Source organism: Panthera onca, chromosome F1, assembly GCF_046562875.1.
Source record: "Panthera onca isolate mPanOnc1 chromosome F1, mPanOnc1 haplotype 2, whole genome shotgun sequence".
Classification (NCBI taxonomy): Eukaryota; Metazoa; Chordata; class Mammalia; order Carnivora; family Felidae; genus Panthera; species Panthera onca.
Window position 1 is genome coordinate 69,512,492 of NC_138355.1, and position 18,998 is coordinate 69,531,489.

At 66.3% G+C, this 18,998-nt stretch overlaps 1 protein-coding gene across 10 annotated transcripts; it reads right to left on the bottom strand.

Annotated features, from left to right (window-relative positions):
* Window positions 1-324: 324 nt before the first annotated feature.
* Window positions 325-18,126, bottom strand: PEAR1 (platelet endothelial aggregation receptor 1). 10 transcript variants are annotated; one of them, XM_081791964.1, is made up of 25 exons: window positions 18,001-18,126; window positions 11,042-11,172; window positions 9,966-10,224; window positions 9,551-9,696; window positions 9,266-9,370; window positions 8,893-8,993; window positions 8,187-8,279; window positions 7,706-7,949; window positions 6,941-7,061; window positions 6,627-6,763; window positions 6,342-6,554; window positions 5,901-6,075; window positions 5,699-5,819; window positions 4,803-4,966; window positions 4,604-4,706; window positions 4,324-4,470; window positions 3,993-4,118; window positions 2,992-3,120; window positions 2,764-2,892; window positions 2,399-2,611; window positions 2,090-2,178; window positions 1,844-1,979; window positions 1,594-1,668; window positions 1,263-1,496; window positions 325-798 (listed from the first exon to the last, which is right to left on the bottom strand). In XM_081791964.1, the coding sequence occupies exons 4-25, from the start codon at window positions 9,649-9,651 to the stop codon at window positions 647-649; spliced, it is 3,108 nt and encodes a 1,035-aa protein (XP_081648090.1). In that variant the 5' UTR covers window positions 9,652-9,696; window positions 9,966-10,224; window positions 11,042-11,172; window positions 18,001-18,126; the 3' UTR covers window positions 325-646. The 10 variants fall into 10 exon arrangements, with proteins under 10 accessions (XP_081648090.1, XP_078297205.2, XP_081648083.1 ...); XM_078441079.2 differs by having other exon boundaries at window positions 1,600-1,668; window positions 6,941-7,064; XM_081791957.1 differs by having other exon boundaries at window positions 6,941-7,064.
* Window positions 18,127-18,998: the final 872 nt, after the last annotated feature.

An 18,998-nucleotide genomic window follows, 5' to 3' on the forward strand; every position in this document is an offset into this window, starting at 1 on the left:
ACAGTTCAAGGTGAGGCTGAAGACAGGCCAGGCCAGCAGAGCCCCTAAGGCCTGTGACAGTTCTGAGTCTGGCCCAAGAGCCATGGGGCACCCACGAAGACGTCCACACACAGGTAACTAACCACTGTCTATTCTGAGCAGCCGGTTGGAACAGGTGCCAGTGTGCAAGGAGGCCAGTTAGGCTGTTGCTGGAGTTCGCTGAGTTTGGGCTGCCCCTCGACTGCACAGTGTGTGCCCCAGACAGGGTGTGTGCCTGGAGGCCCTCTGCACACACACGCACACACACACACACAGCCTGGGAGTGCGCAGAAAAGGAGCCCAATATACATTTTTGACATTAATCTGAAATCAGAGTTTTCCAGCAACATTCAACCCACCAGTTTATGTACAAAGGCCTTGGGGCCCTGGGGAGCAGCAGGTTGCAAAACGTACAAAACGGAAGGCAGGCCTCCTGCTGACCGGTGTCTCCCACGATGGAACCCGGGATCCAGGCCCCGGTGTCCCGGACATTTGCTTCCTCTGTCAGGCGTGTTCACGTTCACGGCCTGCCGGTCCTCTCCCCGCTCCTGGCAGGGTACAGCAGGCTCTGCCCCCAGCCCTGGGCCGCGAAGGACAGGTACTGGCCTCTGCGCACCACCCCGACCCCTCAGCGGTCCTGGCGCCGAACTGGGGGTGACGGGGGATGCCGTACTGGGGGCAAGTCATAGTGTCCAGGGATGTGGCTGTTCTTTGGGGAGTCGTAGTGGCCAGGGGGCAGGCCCGGAGGCAGTGGGGGCTGGGAGCCCACAGAGTCTCCATCTGGGGACAGAGAAGGGACAGGGCGGGAGGTGGCTCCTCCCTCCTCACCCCTCGCCTCCCCTCCCCAGCCCCTCCTGCCCACAGACAGACGACGGACGGTGCCAGTCTGTGTATCTTCTCAGCTGCCATCGGGGGGAGGCCACCTTGACCTGCCCACCTCATAGGTTATGAGGACACTTTGTCCCCAGCCTTGTTCCCCTCTTTTCGGGGTACCAATGCCACAAGTCAGGTGCTGTCGGACCATTTCAAATCCTCAGCCCTGGGAGGCAGGCCACCACTCCCAGGCCCTCGGAGGCAACGTGACTTCCCAGACGTGATGCCTGTGCGAGCCCAGTCTGACCCCGAAGTCCACGCTCTTGGTGCTGCACCGGGCCCACTCTGTGCTCTCTCCCCCCGACCCTTCTTTCTCCCTCCCTTGTCCTGCTTCCCTGTAGCCCCTGCCCCAGCGGAGAAGGGGGACTCACCATAGGTCAGAGGGCTGGGCCGTTCATAGGTGCCACTGTCTCTCTGTGGCTGGGGGTGTCGCCGCCTCTGGCCGTCTCGGAGTGGAGGGGGCTGCCTGGGGGGAGACCCTGAGGGGGGGCCTTTCATCTCCACATAGCTGCTCTCCCGGAGGCCCCCGAGGAGGCTGGGCAGGTCCCGGATGGTGGCGTAGGGGTTTTCGCTGCTCAGGGAAGCCACGCTGGCCCCCAGCCCCTCTTCGGAGATGGGCCCCAAGGAGAGGGGAAAGGAGTCAGGCTCTGTGGGCGCACTGGCGCCCAAACCCCAGCTCGGCCTCCTGCCTCACCCCTGCACCCGTACCTTTACCAGAGAATGGGCCTGGGCCGTCGCTGCTACGGTAGCTGTGGCTGTAGCTCAGGCGGCCGCTGCCTGTGCAGGCGGAGAGGGAGGCAATGAGCAGTCAGACCCCGCGCTCCTCCCCAGGCTCCCACCTGCCCCGGAACCAGAGCCCAGGACCCTTCTGCGGACACACAGGCTCTGAGGGAGCGGGGTGCTGGGCCACACAAGCCCCCCTCTCCAGACGCCTTGGCCTCCAGGCTCCTACCCCTGTCCAGAGGCCCTGCAGGGGGCTCCCGGCGGTGCTTCCAGTCCGCAGGCAGGGTGCTGTGGTTATCCTGCCCGTGGGCCCCCCCTGGCCGCTCAGGGACCTGCAGGCTGCCAAAGAGCTGACTGCCCGGAAGCTGATAGGGGAGGGGCGGAAGGGGGAGAGAACACACAAGGATGGAGCTTTCCAGAGAAGTAGGTGTGCATCCCCCCCCAACCGCGGTGCCTTCCCTCCCCCAGCACTGACCTTGTTCGGGGGCGGGGGTTTCGGTGAGCACTGTGACAGGGTGTGGTAGCTGGGGTTGGAGTAGTAGTGGCTGTAGCTGGGAGGGACATCTGCGCGAACAGACGGGGCGCGTCGTGACCTGGCGGGTCAGCGAGAGGCCCGGGCCCGAGACAGTTGTTCTGTCCCGGCAGATCTGACCTCTCTTCTCCCCTCCAGCTCCCCGCTTCGCCTCTTCCAGGTCCAGGGAGGGACACGGGAGCCCCGCACCCCATCCGCCCGGAGCCCACACGCCAGCCCCGCGTCGTGTCCCCCGCCCCCGGGCCAGCTCACCTGGCATGACGTACTCAGAGCCATCCAGCCGCCCGCTGCTGTAGGCCACGGCCAGGTGTTGGTGTGCCTTGCCTTTTTGCCAATGGCGGTAGCCGACGAACAGTGCCAGCAGGGCCACCACCAGGGACCCCAGCACCGCGATGCCAATCACTGCCCCCAGCGAGTTATAGGCCACCGGAGAGGCAGGCATCATGGTGAAGGGCTCCTGGCTTCCTAGGGGGATGGGGTGGCCGCTCAGCACAGTCTTGGCTCTGCCCGTGAGCTTGGGGTGCCTGCACAGGACAGGCCCCGGGAGGGGGGCAGGACCCATGAGGGGACCGGGTCCTGGTGCCCTGGGGACCATCGGGGCCAACAGGAGAACTCACCAATCCTGCAGGGGGCGCCGCTGTGCCCCGGGGGACACACACAGGCTCCCGTCTCCGGGTGGCACCTCTCTCCAGGACCACACTGGCAGGACTGGGAGCAGTTGGCACCGAACGTCCCCGGAGAGCAGCCTGTGGGACAGGCAAGGAGGCAGTGGGGTTGAGGGACCCAGATCTGCAGTGTCCGCCTTGGGCTTGGGGGCGGGGCGGGAGTTTCCCTTCTCTGGGTACCTTCTAAGCAGAGGTATCCAGTCCAGCCTGGGGGACAGAAACAGCTCCCATCCTGGGGGTGGCAGGCCCGCCCCTGGCGGCACTGGCAGGGCTGGGCGCAGTTGGCTCCCCAGTGTCCTAGAGGGCACGCTGCAGGAGACAAGGTGGCTGTCCGGTGGGGCAGGCCACCCCCGTCTGGATGAACTCTCAGCCCCCAGCTCCCTGAAATCTTCTCAGCCTTGGTCTCCCGGGGACACCAAGTTTTTGAACCGCAGCTGCACACCGATGAGTCACACATGCTTATCACGGGCCCAACTGCCTACTGGAACCTGCACTTGGCTATCTAGCAGCCATTTCAGACTCGCGGGGCCAGGGCCAGACAACCAAAGGCTTTCAAACTACCCTGCATTGCTTAGCTCTGGTTTCTTTTTTACGTCTTTATCATAAGAGAGAAGTAGACCCTTTGAGGCATAACTTCTGTGTGTGTGACGCTAGCAGATAATCTAATGGCAGCCGGGACCGCATCCTATGGGAAACTCTTCCCCTAGATATGCCCCTCGCCCACCGCCACGCCTGCACCCAGCCTTTCTTGTGGCCACAGCTCCTCATTTCCCGTTTCCAACACTTGCTGTCTGTGGTTTGGGGGACTAACCTTTTCCGTGATGTTCTTTATATATTTGTGGGGGGAGGAAGCCACATACAAATAAATATAAATTGAAAAGCGCAGAGGGGATAAAAGCACGTGCCCAAAACCGAGCTTGGGGTCCCCCCCCACCCCGCGCCTGGTCGAGTAATGCCCTTCCCAGGAGTCCGTGCAGAAGGGTGGGTGTTCCCTGAGCACGTGGAACAGGACCCGGCGTGTAGGGGACACCCGCTATGGATCTGTTTGCGTTGTTTACATAAGTTACCGAATCCAAGTGGGTGCAGAGGCTTTTACGCCCGCAGCAGGGGAACAGGAGCCTCTGGCCCTCAGCCCGCCTCTCAGCACACTCACGCACTCCCCCACACAGGCCAGCACGTACGCTGGGAGCAGTCGGGGCCCGTCCAGCCAGACAGACAGTAGCAGGTCCCATTCGAGGGATGGCAGGAGGAGTGGTTACCACACTTGCAGGGCACACAGCGTTTGCCATAGCGGCCAGGCTGGCAGGCTGCGGGAGAGAGACTGGCGGTGACTGGGGGGCAGGGGAGAACCCTCAGCCAGCCCTCGACCCACTCTCTCCCTCCCTCCCTCCCACTGGAGCGGGGTAGTGGGGGCGGGGCTTCCGGCATCCGATGTTGCACCGCCCCCTACTGCCGTAAGCACCGCCCAAGTGCTTACAGGCCCCAGGTGGGGGAAGGAAGGGGGGGCCTCACATCTCTGGCAGGAGGGGCCTCGGAACCCAGGCGCACACACGCAATTGCCGTTCTCGGGGATGCAGGTGCCCCCATTCTTGCAAGAGCAGGTGTTACTGCAGTTTGCCCCCCAGAAGCCTTCGGGGCAGGGCAGGTGGCAGCGGGTGCCTGTGGGAGAGAAGGGTAGGGTGAGCCCAGCCTGGACCCCCGGTGTCCACAGGGGCTCTTCTGGACACACTTACTTAGGACGCATCCCCCAACTCCGCTGTGGGCCTGGGGCCTGGACACCTAGAATGCTCACCTGTCCAGCCAGCCTGGCACCGGCAGCGTCCGTGAACAGAGTCACAGCCGTCAGCATGGTCACAGTCACAGCGACTGGCACAGCCTTCACCGAACTGTCCCTTCTGGGAGAGGGGGTGGGGTGGGGGCAGGCCAGTCAGCTGGCAGGGAGGAGGCTGCGACCCGCCATTCCCTGGACAGACAGGCTGTTGAGTGCTTACCGGGCACGGGAGCTGGCAGTGGTCCCCCTGCCACCCAGGGGTGCAGGTACAGGCCCCGGTCTGGGGGCTGCAGGCTGCCTCATGGGCGCACTGGCAGCTGGCGTTGCAACCGAAGCCCCAGGTTCCAGGTAAGCAGGGCACAGAGCAGTTACCAGGCTGCCAACCTGGAAGAAGGGCCCTGCAGGTAGGCCTAGGGCTCCAGCCCTCCCGGGGTAGCACACACCAGGCCTCAGCCGTGCCAGGCTCTGGGCTCCGAGCCAGGGGTGGGCTGGGGGAACCGGCGTATACACTGGTAGAAGCTGGACAGAGGCAGAGCGGCCGCCGGCGGCGAGCCACCCCCTTCTGGGGCCTGCCTCTGCTGCAGAATGAGGGGAGCTGGCAGCGACCCAAGTGCTTACAGGTCCCACCAGGTAACTAAATGAGTTACACAGATCACGCGGCAGACTACGGGGAGGGCAGGCGACTGCAGACCGGAGGTTGGTTAAACATAACAGAGAACCGCCCAAATAAAACACATCCGTGTTAGAATCCAGCCTAGAAGTGGCCAACGGGCCACCCGGGTAGGTCTCAGAAGTCCCTCCTGGCCCTGCCATCGCGCGGTTCTAGATGACAGAGGGTGAGGAATGCTCGCCGAGAGGGGCCTTCTGGCCTGGGCCTTTAAGCGCAAGCAGGATTTTTGTGGTTGAAGAAAAGCAAAGTGGATATTCCAGGAAGGAAGTAGGCTGGCTACTTTCCCACCGTCCAGCTGCTGCTACCCAGGGGCGCCGCCCTCACCCTGCAGCCTCGCGCCTTCCCCGGGCCCGCCCCCGCCCCGGGCCCGCCCCTGCGCTGGGCCCGCCTTCTCTCCCGTGGGCCCGCCCCCACGTCGCCCCTCCCCGGACACCCCACGCCCTCACCCTCCTTGCAGACGCAGGCGCCGTCGATGGGCGAGCAAGCCAGGGCGTTGTGGCAGGAGCAGCGCGCGGAGCAGTTGACTCCGTAAGTGTCAGGCGGGCAGAGGCTGGCGCAGTGCGGGCCCTGAAAGCGGGGCCGGACTGTGAGCGAGCGGCCCGGCTCCGCCGCCCCGCGCCCCCGGGGCCCCGCCGGGCCGCGCCTCACCGTGTAGCCGGGCGCACAGCGGCACCGGCCGCTGTCGGGCTGGCACACGCCGCCGTGCAGGCAGAGGCAGTGCTCCTGGCAGCCGGGCCCGTGCGTGTCCTGCGGGCAGCTCTCGTTGCAGTGCAGGCCGGCCCAGCCCGGCAGGCACGCGCACTCCCCGCTCATCGGGTGGCAGCTGCGGCGGGAGGGGCGGGAGGGGAGGCGCCGTCAGAGCTGCGGGGTCCGCGCCCGGCCCCCCACCCCCGACTGCACCCCCCCCCCCCCCCGGCCCCTCCGCGCAGCGCGCGCGGGGCTTCGCGGAACCGGGGGCGGGGGGCGTTCCGAGCGCGCCCCCGCCCCCCTCCCCGAGGCCCCTCCCTCTGCCTTCTGCGACATCGGTCCCGCCCTGGGGCATGGCCCGCCCCAGCCTCGGCACCCGTGAGCGCGGGCCCCGCGGCGCACCTGAGGCTGTGCTCGGGGTCGCAGGTGCACGGCTCCTGGCAGCTGAGGCCGTAGCGGCCGTCGGGGCAGAGGCGCTCGGTGCAGCGGTCCCCGGTGAAGCCGTGTTCGCACAGACACGCGCCGTTGGCCGGGAAGCAGCGGGCGCCGGGCGCGCAGTCGCACGTCTCCGCACAGTCCTGCCCGAAGCGGCCCACGGGGCACTCCTCACGGCACCTGGGCGCCGGCCGAGTGAGCCCCGGCGGCGCCCACCCCCGCCCAGCCCCCGCCCTCGCCGAAGCCACTCACCGATCCCCCGTGTAGCCCGGAGCGCAGCGACACTGCCCAGTGAAGCGGTCGCAGAGGCCACCATTGTGACAGCGACACTCTTGGGAGCAGTTGGGTCCGTGGAAGCCCTCGAGGCAGGGCAGGGAGCAGATGATGCCCTGGAGAGGCAGAAGGTGGACAGAGCCCTGGGTGCCCGCCACTCCCCCTGGGCACAGGGCCCCTTCATACCCCCCCCCCACTTCAAACCTCCGCAGGGTCCCCAGAGCCCACCCCCTTCCCAGGCATCCTCCTCCCAGTCCTGCCCAGAACCACCCCATACCCCCGCCCCAGCCTACCATCCACCCATGCGGGCAGCTGCAGGAGCCCTGGGAGGCCTGGAAGACGCCCCCGTTGTGGCAAGGATAGGTGCTGGGGCAGAAGAAGCCGACGGTGCCCCGGACACAGGGTATCTCACAGCTGCTGGGTAAAGCGGTCGAGGTCAGTGTGCACACAAGCAGCCCGCGCCCCGGCTGGGCCTCCCAGGGCTGGCCGCCTGCACGCCTCTCCCGGGGCAAGTCCTGAACTCCCGGCTCTGGTCCCTGCTGGGGACTGCAGGAGTCAGAAAGCAAAGGTTTCCAGGAGGAGAGAAGTGGTGGGGACAGCCAGCACGGCCAGATGGGAAGGGGAACAGCCTGTGCACTCCCCCCACCCCCCAGCACCTCTGCTCCCGGCCCCCGGACGGCTCCCCTCCCGGCTCCTCTGTGAGGCCGGACCCTTCTTGACCTCCGCCTGGTGCACATCCCCCCACTCTGCCTCCACCTCCTTGCGAGAGGCCGACAGGCCGCCTGGGACCCTGTGTCAGCCCCACCTCACAACATGTTCGCACACACACAGGCTCGGGCTGTCTTCACAGCAAGCCTCCCGGGTGGAGGACACTGTTCCCGCTCCACAGACAGGCACAGGCCCATGAGGGGTCGATCTGCTCAAGGTCGCTCAGCTAGCAGGCGGCAGAGCTGGGCTGAGGACCTTGGCCTCTGCATCCCGTCCCGTTTGGGAGCCTGAGTCCCCTCGGATCCCTGTGTATGCTCGCGGGGCCCTGTGGCTGCGACCCCATGATGCACCTGGCCCCAGTCCTCTCTGGGGGGCAGAAGCAGGCTCCGGTCTGGGGGTCACAGGGTGCTCCGTGGCACAGGCAGTGGAACTGGCAGGCGGGACCATAGTGGCCCGGGGAGCAGGGCTCCAGGCAGCGTGGGGGCTGCAGGCCGGGGGGGCAGGAGCACGCTCCACTCTTGGGGTCACAGGAGCTGCCATTGCCACAGTGACAGGGCTTGTCACACTGCAGCCCCCACACTCCTGGGGCACACCCTGGGGGCGGGGAGGGTAGAAGGGAGTCACCAGGGGTCTCACCCCTCCCTAGCCTCCACTCAGCCCTGGGCTCTGTCCCCCAGCCCCCCACACCCGTGCCCTGTAGCACCCCCCCTCCCGAAAGGGCTGTGGCGGCTATGGGGCTCCTGTGGGTGACCGTCCCGGGGCGTGAGCACCCGTGGGCGGTAAGGAGGGTGCCGCCCAGGGTCCTGGGACCTGCGGTCACCGGCTACTCACCACTGGAACAGTCGTCACCCCTCCAGTTCTGCACACACTGGCACTGATTGGGTGCCACACAGCGGCCATGGACGCACTCCTGGTCACAGAGCGCTGGGGCAGAGATGCAGGGAGGGGGTTGTGCTTCCCCTGCCCCCACCCGCCCATCCTCCTCTTGCGGGGGCGTTGCTGGGTGACACTCCTCCCTCCCATCCTTTTCTGCCCCTGGGTGGCCGGGGGGGGGGGGCAGGCTGACTCTCCCCAGAAGCACTAGCATTTTTCTGCCTCTGAGACGCAGAAGACAGGGGGCCAGGACTCGACAGAGGCTCAGAACTCAAGGCTCCCCAGCCCCTCTCTGTGACATTCTCCAAGCACCTTGCTGGGAAAAGGGACAGGGGCTCCTCAGGTAGGGACCAGACATGGATGCTGTGCAGAGGGGGTGGGGTGGGTGGGGGTTAGGCAGGACTGGGGGGGGCAAGAGTTTGGGGGTGCAGGAGAGACTGGGCAGTGACAAGTCAGAGACACACGGCAACAGACAGGGAGGAGAAGAGATAGCGATGGACCCAGACCCACAGTGACAGAGAGACAGAGAGAGGCTGCCCCAGGGCTCAGAGAGAGGGGGCGGGAGACACACGGGGTCAGCTGGAGACACCGGCAGCAAGTGGCGGCTGCAGTCCTGGGGACACACCGGGGGCGGCAGGGGGGGACGAGGCCCCCCAGGACTCACGGACACAGATCCCGCTGCTCTCATAGAAGCCCCGGCAGCACTGGAGTCGCTTCCGGTGGTCCGTCTTCACCACCTGGCGGTACACCGTCCTGTAGACAACCCTAGCGGAGATCGCGAGGCAGCCCTCAGCCCCCCTGCTGCGGCCGGGCTGTCCCCCGCCCCGCCCCCGCCCACCACGTGGCACGGGGGCGCCAGGGGCACCGCCCGCTCGCGGCTCTGGGCCGGGGGAGCACAGGAGGAGCGTTCCCCCCAGGCCCCCCACCCGGCCCCGCGGCGCACCCCACGCCAGCCTCCCCAAGCCACGCCTTGAGTGCCTCTGCCTCCGAGTCTCCGAGGAGAGAATGAGGGTGTGCGGGGCGGGGTGGGCACTCACGTGGGCCGGGGGCAGGTGTGGGGGCTCTCCCAGGGCCGGTCGCAGGGCTCCGAGGGGAGCAGGCTGAAGGGGCGGGAGTGAGACTCCTTGGTGGTGGTGGTGAAGCTGCAGGACAGGGGGAGGAGGGGCGGGGGGCGGGGGGTTAAGGACAGGACGGGGTCAGAGCCGGAGTCAGGGGGGCCTGGAGGAGCAGAGAGCAGAACCAGGAGGGAGGGGAGGGCTGCAGAGGGGCAGGGAGGCTGGGAAGGAGAGGAGGAGGAGACCCGGGGAGCAGGAACCCCTCACCTTTCCCAGAAGCTGCAGGTGTTGGGGTCACTGGGGTTGAGGGCTCCAGCCAGCCGCAGGCCCAGGCCCAGGAGAAGGAGGGCACGCAGAGCTGGTGGCATCGCAGAGGCCAGGTGCAGAGCGGGGGACCGGCGCAGAGCCACAGCCTGGAGAACCAAGTGTCTGCAGAAGCGGCTGCCTCTTGTCCCCCTGCCTTCTCTTCTCTTCTCTTCTCGTCACCCCTCCTTCCCTGCAGACCATGCACCCACCCCCCCCCCCCGCCCTCCCAGCACCCTTCACTCACACACCACCAGCCGGTGCCTCTTCCCGGGATGGGGATCCTGCCTGGTATCTCTGAGCCCCAGCCCAGGGCACTTTGACATTGGTACCAAGGTGAGAGACTGGGGCCATCGGGGAAGTCACGGGGGAGGCCCACCTGGGCTCAGCTGGAGGAAGGACTTTCCAACAGCCAAGGTTCCGGAAGGGAGTCGGCCGCCTCAAGTGGGGGGCTTCCCGGCCCGCATGTGTGCAGGTGGAGAGCGGCCGCAGGAGGCGCGGGGCTGGGGCGGGACCGGGTGGCGCTGAAGGAGGCCCCTCCTGACCACGGGTGTGCAGGCACCTGCTCGGCCGGGCTCGCGGGAGCCAACTGTGCGCGTCTCTGCCCAGCTCCCCACTCACAGAGGACACATCAGGAGCTAGAAATCAGGCTCGGGGAATTACTTCCATGGGGGACATGGGCCAACACCACAGACCAGGGGCAGCCTCATCCGCACCCGCCAGAGGCACCTGTTAAACCCTGGCCAGGGCACCTCCGTACCCAGCTCTGGGGACTACTGCCCAAGGACATCCCCAACCTGGCCTCGGACAGAAGAAGCCCCCACCTCCCTCTGGCCACCCCATCGGCCATCTGGAAACAGCTCCTCTCCGCCCCCTCCAACCCTGCCTCGCCCAGTGGGTGGGAAGCAGGTCAGGACCTCAGCAGGGTCTGTTCTGGCTCCTGAGCTCAGGAGGGGCTGAGCTCCTGAGCGGCCGCCCCCGCAGCCGGTTTCAGATTCTGGGTTCAGTGTTCCTACAACTTGTCCTGGCTCCTTGCTCTCTGCCTCCCCGAGGCGCCCACATCTGCTTATAATTTTCCCGAGAAGAGAGAAAGGCCAAGGTTGCTGGCCCCTGGCCCCCCTGAGTATCTCTGGAATGCCTGCTGCCTGGCCCCACCCCATGCCCCCCACCCACACGCTCCCAGGGTCCCCGGAGCGGCAGCGCTCCAGCCCTCCAGGTCTGAGTGAGAGAGGTGCTCCCTGACTTAACCCCATGCTGCCCTCTGCTTCGGCCCCAAAATGCCTCCCGCTGTGTCTTCCCCCCCCCGCCCCGCCCCCCCATACCGCCTGCTGGCCCACGGGCTTTCCTCCCTTTGGTCCTCTGGCTGGTGGCCCTGTCACTGCTCCCCCGGGGCACGTGCCCACCCCTAGCCTTCTCTGTGCTCCCCCAACCATCCTCGGTCCTCCAGTAACTCACCAGGCCTCTATGGCCTCCTGCAGCCTGAGAAGCTCAGCTGAGCCAAGGGGCAGGGCGGCTAGGCCCTGGGCCCAGGGGCCTGGGGGGGCCAGGGAGCGTCCTGGGGGATCCCAGCGCTCAGGATATGGAGCCTGAAAACAGGAAATAGAGCCTGGCTAGAATGTGTGATGTGGGGGAGGAGAGCAGGGTCATGGGCTCCCCTTCCCGACACCCTGAATTCAGAAGGTGGGGTGCAGGGGGCAGGGCCAGAAGCCTCTTTCTGTTAGGTTGTCTCTGAGCTGAGCACCGTGGTCCCCCTCTGAAGGGCTTCAGAGGAAACAGCCTGTCCTCAGAGAGCCTGGCCAGTCGGAAGTGTCCTTCAGACGGGGTCACCGGTCTGTCCCAGGGCACCCCCCACATCGTCCCTTCTCCCGCCACCCCCAAACTATCCCCTCCACCCTGCCCTGCACCGGCCACCTTCCCAGGTGTGGGGCCCACCTCCAGGCCCATCCCTGTCAGCACCCAGCTGACCCCTCCCTGCCTGGCCCTCCCTTGGCAGGGCCCCGAGCCCTCACACATCCCCCCTCTCCACCCCAAGGTCTTCTCCACGCTGCCCTCTCCCTGGACCCTCGCTGTCCTCACTGGGGCTCAGTCTGAATGGATTCAGGTCATCACCCTGGCCCCTGGGTGAGCCTCACATCCAGCCCCACAGGGACCCCCTCTCCTGGATCTGTCGCCAGAGCTCAAGGCTGCAGTGGGACCTACCCCGTGGAGACAGGTCAGAGCCCTGTGGACAGTCACTGCCTCCCAGACCAACTTCTAGAGGAAATGGTTCACCTGAGGCCTTCAGGAGGTGGGCAGGGGGGGCGTGAGGAGAGCTGGGCCCTGACAACCAGAGATTAGCTGGCTGCAGGGGTGGGGGAGATTGTTTTCCCAGAGGGCCTCGGTTCCCGGAATGCAGAGGAGGCCCCAGCTGGTCAGCAGTGGGACTGGAGCCCGGGTGGGGTCCACCACCAGTGGGTGGTCCGCAGGGAGGGAGGGTGGGGGATCCCGGCAGGGAGGAGAAGCCGTTGGCCTGAGGGACCTCAGCCCCTGAGGAGGGAAGGAACACAGGCCTGACCAGGAGTCCAGAGCCCCAGCCTGGTCCCCCAGCTTGTTTCCATCTGAGACTTTGTCCCCAAGGGGCTGGGGAAATTGAGGCCCTGGCCTGTCCTTCCCTAACACCCCCGGGCCCACCAGCATCGGGGCCCATGTGCCTGCACACTCCCCTCCGGGGGGTTTGAACCAGGCAGCTCTGAGTCCCGTCCGGCCCCGTCCTGCCCCGGGGCCCACACTGCGGTCGCTGAGGGCGCCCCATTCCCCCTCCCTGTAGGCCCCCACCTGCCCTCACAAGAAGGCATCATCTACTGCGTGGAGAAAGGCAGGGAGCTGCGTATGAAATCCACGGCGGTGGGTGCAGTGCCCCCTCTACAGGTGAGGACACAGGGCGGGTAAGTCCCCCACCCGGGGCCACACAGCCAGCAGGAGCAGAGACCCAGAGTGGGCAGCCTCCCCACCCCAACCACGCTTCCCATCAACCCGGCCCACCCGGGAATCCCAGGGGCTTTGCATCTCTGTGTAACAGCCTCAGTTATGCAGAGGGGGAGCCGGGAGGGGGCGGGCGGGGGGGGGGGGGGGAGGGGAGGCGGAGCGGGGAGCTGCCACAAGGACAGACCAGAGGCGTGGGAACCGGGATGCGTTCGCAGTCAGTCTTCTCTCCTCCACCTCGAGATGCAAGGCAGCTGGGCCCCGGGCCAGGCCCCGGCCCCCAGCCCCCAGCCGCAGCCGGGTTCCCTCTGGTGGGGAGCCCTGCCCTCCTGGTGCCCCGGCCCCCTTAGCAGGAGGGAAATGACTCTGGGTCCGAGCTCCCGGTGGGCAGGAGGGGATCCGTTTCTGTAGGAGGCAGAGAGCAGGAGGGCTTCCTCAGAGCTCTTCTCCAGGAGGTGGGGCAGCGAAGGACGCCCTCTGAGCTGGGCATGAACGCCAGCTCTCAGTTCCCTGGTCTGTAAAATGGGGATGATAGCACTTCCCTTTGTAGGGCTGTCCCCAGGATTAATACAGGAGTTACGTTCGCCATCACCAGGATGGCGGCCGGGGTCCCGGGTCTCCTGAGCCCATCCCCGTCCCCACTGCCCTTGGCGCCCTTGGCCCTTTGAGCATTAGTTCCAAGAAAAGCTGTTTCTTGTTTTCCGTTTGTTTTTTTTTTTTTCTGAAGAACCCCCAGGATGATCCGGGAATGGGGCCTTAGCTGCTGGCACAGAGAAGGGAAGTGGGGGTGGGGAGGGGCCAGACCCCCCACAAAACCTGATCCCTCAGAACCACGGGCTGCCCGCCAGGTATGTCTTGAAGCCAAAGGCGGCTGATGAGTTGGACCGCCTGGGTTCTGCTTCCCCCCAGCCCCCAGCCTGAGCACCACCTCCAGCGCCTCGCTGGGTCCCAGTGGCCCCTCCTCTCCTCTCCGTCTCTCTGTCCTCCCTCTCATCTTGGAATCCAAAGGTTCTAGGGCTTACAAGTTGTCACTTTCGAGCACATCGCTCGAGCCCCGTGGGCCTCCAGCCTCCATTTCCCCATCTGTAAAATGGGAGAATAACCCCCACATCTCACAGGGTGCAGTGAGGGCTGGGACTGCTAGTTCCCGTGACCGCCCCGGAACAGAGCCTCAGACCAGAAGCAGCTCAGAGGACCTGTGCTGGTGCAGAAACAGAATCCCCCACGTTCTAGGCTCTCTGCCTCTTTTTGTTTCTGTCTTGTTCCTCATCAAAAACTCTTTGCTTTCTGCCTTTTTTTTTTTTCTTCCTCCATCAGTTTCTTGGTCTGTGTCTCTCTGTCTCTCTCCTTCCTTTCCTATGTCAAGGCCGTCAGGTACAGCACAGTCGTGCAGTGTGTTCACTGCACTAGGGAATGCATCCTCAGGTGTGGCGCGGGAGGCGAACTCCGGCCGCACTCGGCTCACCAGGCCGAGTGTCTTAGCTTGTGCCCGGGGCTGCCTTGCCCTGTGTCTCCCTTGTCTGTCTGTCTCCTTCCCCGTCTCTCTCTCTCTCTGTTCCATTTCCAAATCTGTCTTTGCCATGGAGACAGGGTCACTTAGTCCTCCCCACTCGGCAGCTAGACCCCAGTCGGAAGAGTCCTCCCTCCCTCTCCGCGCAGGGACGCACCCTGACCCAGCTCCAGCAGCCTGGGCCGCTCTCTCCACGTCCGCGCACGTGCACACGCCTGCACACGCGAGCGCCCCGCCCCTCCCGCACCCAGCCAGGCCTTTTGCAGCCAGGAATGTCTGCGAGATGGAGGGACAGGAAGCCTGTGTGTGAGCCAGAGGCCGGGCGGGAAGGGGGCAGGGGTGAGGGGCCGGGCTGGTGTTCTCTGTGGCTCAGGAAACAGAAGCTAGAGGGTCCTCAGCCCGACCTGTTTACTCATCAGGAAATAGGGAAACTGCAGGGATTCTGAATCACCAAGCACGCATCGCGTGCCTGCCGGAGGCCGGCGCCAGTGCGGTCCGGGCCCCCGCCGCCACCCGTGGGTGCCGGCGGCCACGCTCTGCAGGCACAGGCGGACGTGGGGGCCCCGGGCATCGGAGGCAACAAGGGAATTAGGATCTGCTTCAAAGAACAAAGCACCGGCCCACCCGCTCACTGCCACCGCCAGACACCCTCAGAAGGCACAGCCGTGCTCCGGCCACTGCCCCTCTCCAGAGCCCTCTGTGGCTCCCCACACCACAGGAAAGGGCACCAGGAGCCAGGCCCGCCGGGGGCCCATCCTCACAGCCTCTCCCAGGATGCCCCCTCAGTGGCTGCACGCTTCATACACTCCTCCCGCCCTCGGGCCCTCCTGCAGGCCCTCAGCCCAGCCACCACAGACCCCCCTGGCCCAGAGGAGCCCTGGGTTGCTCTCGCCGCCGCCGCCACCACCGGAGGCCAGCTCCACACCGGACACGGACCAGCACTCCCCAGGCCCCAGCCAAGGGCTCAGCACCGTGTCCCTCCTCCGGGGGCATGTGGGACTAAGCCAGGCCATCCCAGGAGTTCGCAGACCCTGGAAACCTTCGGGTCTGACGGACCCATCAGGGATCAGCGTTGGGGCTGCGGGTCTGTGCTCTGGCTGCCCCACCAGGCTGGGGCACCCTCAGTCTTATTCCTCTGGGGCTGTTAGTGGTCAGGCTGCCCCGATGTACCCTCACAGCCCCCATGCCCCACTCCTTCTGTTCTTATGAAGGTCGGTCTTCCCCACTGGAATGGAGCTCCGTGGGGTCAGGGCGCTTTTCTGCACCTGACGGAGGGGATGGCCCGATAAAGCCCGAGCCCCCTTCTGACTCCAGCAAGCCCTGACCTGACTTTGTGGGGCTCGGGGGCTGAGGGAGAGGTGTTCAGAGGCCGCGGCTTCAACCCGGCTCACCGGCCGGAAGAACTGGTCCCCCCTTCCAGGGCCCTCGAAACCCAGGATTGGCAAGATGCCAGAAACTGGGGTCCAGAAGGAGCCTCCACCCTTACAGAGGGGAAGGCGGCTCCGGACCTGCCCTCCTGACCGCCGGCCTCTGAGTTCCTAAGGGATGAGTGCACAGTCGTGCGGGGCACTGAGTCGCCTGGAGAGCAGGGGATGTGCCCACACGGCTGGACCCTAACCTTGTACCACGGGCCTCGGGACCCCGGGACAATGCCCCTCACTGTCCATCCGCACACCCCCTCTGAAACAGAAGGACTGGGCGCCCCCCATGCCTTACGTGGGGGTGGGGCAGAGGTGGGAGAGGGGACCCAGGAGGCCCCATGTCCCAGAGCTCCCTACACGCCATTTCTCTCTGGAGACCTCCACCTGCACGCGTGGGTGCTGTAAGAGCAATGACCAGCCCAGATTAAATGTGCGCTCTGGGCTAGGTGACCTCTCTCCATTCTCTCGGCAGTCCCAAAACGTAGGTCCTATTATGCTTCCCATTTTACAGATAAAGAAACATCCCAGAGAAGTTAAGTAACTTGCCCCAAGCGACGGCAGAGCCAAGCGACGGCAGAGCAGGGGCCTGGACCAGGTCAATCAAACCCTGAAGCCTGTGCTGCCCCTTTACCGCCTCCCCCATGATTTCTCTTTGGTCTTCTGACCCTGCCTCTCCTGTCTCCACCCCCTTTCTGCTCCTTCTCTAGGTGTGTTCTCCGTTTCCCTAAGTCTGCCCTTTCTCCCCTCCGGTTCTCATTTGCAGAAGCCTCAGCCTTTGCCTCTGTTTCCGTATTTTTGTCTCCTCCTAGCTCTGTTTTTGTCTTTGTCTCTCCTTCCCCGTCTCCCCTTCCTCCTGCTGGCTTCTCCCTGCCCGATTGTGAGCCAGGAGTGGTGCGGACACCCTCCCTGAGCCGATGGCCAGCCCCTCCTGCCTCCAGGGAGACTCTTACTCAATGCTTCCAAGGCCACTCAGAGGAGAGGCTGGGGAGCACAGTGGTGGAGGAGCAGCCCGGCCCCAGCACCCCTCCCCCGCACCCTCCCCAGCACCCTCCCTAGCACCCCTCCCCAGCACCCTCCCCAGCACCCCTCCCCAGCACCCTCCCCAGCACCCCTCCCCAGCACCCTCCCCAGCACCCCTCCCCAGCACCCTCCCCAGCACCCCTCCCCAGCACCCTCCCCAGCACCCCTCCCCAGCACCCCTCCCCAGCAGCTGCTGTGGTGGCAGCGGTAGGGAGGCAGACAGCAGCCCAGCGACCTCTATCTCTATCCAGGTTTCCGACCCATTCGATTCGTGGACTGCCTGGAGAGTCAGTTTCCTCTTCTGGGAAAGTCTGATAGGGAGCGGGGTCAGGCAGGAGTGAAGGCACCGATGCCAGTGCTGGGTTTCACCTCCCGGTGAAGAGCGGGGGACAGAGAGGCAGGCCTGGCCTCCCACCCAGCTCCCAGGTGGCCAGCCCTCGCTGCACTGGTGAGTGCGCCATAGACTTCAGGAGGCCTCAGGACTGGGAGAGGAGCAGCAGGGGACAGATGACAGGAGACAGGACTGCGGCCCCCACCCTTGGTTCACATGTGCACATGCACAGGCACTCCGTCATGCATTGGGCTGGCGTGGTGTTCAGAGAACAGCTCCCTGTGCACACCACTCCCCTGCCCAGCCCCCGCTGAGGCCAGGGGTGACAGCTGACCCCTTGCCCAATCCCGCCTGGAGAGGAGGTCTGGCTGAGCCTGGGAACCTCGGGGCCAGTACAGGCTGTTCCCATCCCTGGGGACTAGGGTCACAGCGCAGCAGCCTCGGGAGAGGCCACTCATAAAAGGTCAGGACAGGAGAGTGAGAATCCAGTTGGAGGCAGGAGACGGGGTGGGGCCGCCGGCTGGCCTCGCCGGGGGTCCCCCTGTCTGGGCCCGACCACCCCCGCCCCCTCCCCAGCCTGCCGCCTCAAATCATCTGCCAGGCCAGGCTTTTCCGACGATCTAGACGCTGGAGACCTTTGGCCAACCTTCTGTGCTCAAAACCGGCAAAGCTGTGAGCCGCACACCTGGCCCTCCCCTCACCCCCCAACCTCCCCGGGGAGGCGCCAGCCCCAACAATGGCCCAGACCAGGCGCCAGCGGAGCAGGAGACATGTTTTTGTTCCTCTGAGCCTCCCAACAACCGTGGTAGGCGCCGTGTCTTATGATTCCCCGCTTAGACACGAGAAACTGAGGCACAGAGGGCCCACAGCCGGGAAGGGGCAGAGTGAACTAGAACCCCAGCAGCCTGGACTCCCAGATCTGGGGGCTCCCCTCGGCCAAGAAGAGGAGCCGGCACCCCATTCTCCGTCCAGCCCCGAGGGGGCCACGGGTTGGGGAGAGCGCCCGGCCCCACACGTCGCTCCGGGTCACTTACGTGCAGTCCCCCGGGGAGGGCGACCCCAGTGCCCTCGCCCCCTCCGCCGCCCCCACCCTCGCGCAGGGGCACCCGCAGTCCTTCCCCGGGGTGGGGGTGGGGGGTCGCGGAGCGGGCGGGGACGCGCAGTCACTCACCTGCCTCGGACCCGGGCTGTCGCCGGCCTGGGGTGGGGACCGCCGGGCGTCCAGAAGCGGCTGGCGGGCCGGCGGGGAGGCGGGGCGTGCGGCCCGCGGGGCGGGGCGGGGCAGGAAGGGGGCGGGCCCCCGGGCCCCCGCGGGGCAGGAAGTGTTGAGGGGGCGCGGAGGAGGTGGGGGGAGCGGGCTAGGGAGGCTGCGGGCGCCAGGAGAGGGAGGTGCCGGTGACGAGGACGCTGCGGGGGCTGGGGGGCGCCGGCGGGGGGGGGGGGGGGCGAGCTGGGGGAGGGGGCTGGGAACTCCAGGAGAGGGGCAGGCGGGCGGAGGGAGCCGGAGGGAGCGGGGTCGGGGTGGCAGCTTGGCCTGGAGCGGGCAGGGTGGGGAGGCGGGGTCCCCGGACCCGGGACCCCCGCCCTCCCCAGCTGCCGCAGCGCCCCGGCTTGCTCCGCCTCCCGCGCCCCAGCCTTCCAGTCTGCAAAGTGGGCCTGTGCGGGGGGCCAAAGAGCCCGTCTGCGGCGGGCAGCTTCCCTGGGCGGCCCGGCGACCGCGGGACCCGAGCCCGGCCGCAGCCCACTGTCCCCTCCTCCGCTTCCGCCCGAGCAACCCGGGCCGCGGCGACCCCCGGCCCAGCCGCCGCCCCAGCGCGGAGCCCGCCCGGTGCCGGGCGCCACCTGGCGGCCGCAGCGCGCACCCGCACCCCACCCTTCTTAGGGCCCCGGACCGCGGGCGTCTCTGAGCCCACACCGACCATTTTTGTGACAACTACCGTTTGCTTTCCTCCTCGCTAGCCCTTTGGGGGTACTGCGCCATCGAATCCCTAGCTCGAGGTCGATTTCACTTACAGGATGAGACAGCTGCCCGCGCCTTAGGCTGCAGTCGTGGCGGCAGCAGGATTTGAACCGCGCTCTGGGCCCCGCCGGCTGCGCGGCATCCGGGCTAAACCACCGCCCGCCACAGAAAGAGCCCAGATAGCTCAGGGCGAGCGAGGCAGGAACACC

Bases quoted from the DNA above. Each gene is read 5' to 3' on its own strand.
- PEAR1 (XM_081791963.1), bottom strand. From the start codon at position 9,651: ATGCCACCAGCTCTGCGTGCCCTCCTTCTCCTGGGCCTGGGCCTGCGG. The intron at 8,994-9,265 runs GTGAGTGCCCAC...GATCTCCGCTAG, and splicing joins CACACCTGCCCCCGGCCCAC to GGTTGTCTACAGGACGGTGT. The intron at 3,121-3,992 runs GTACGTGCTGGC...TGTCTCCTGCAG, and splicing joins GGGCCCCGACTGCTCCCAGC to CGTGCCCTCTAGGACACTGG.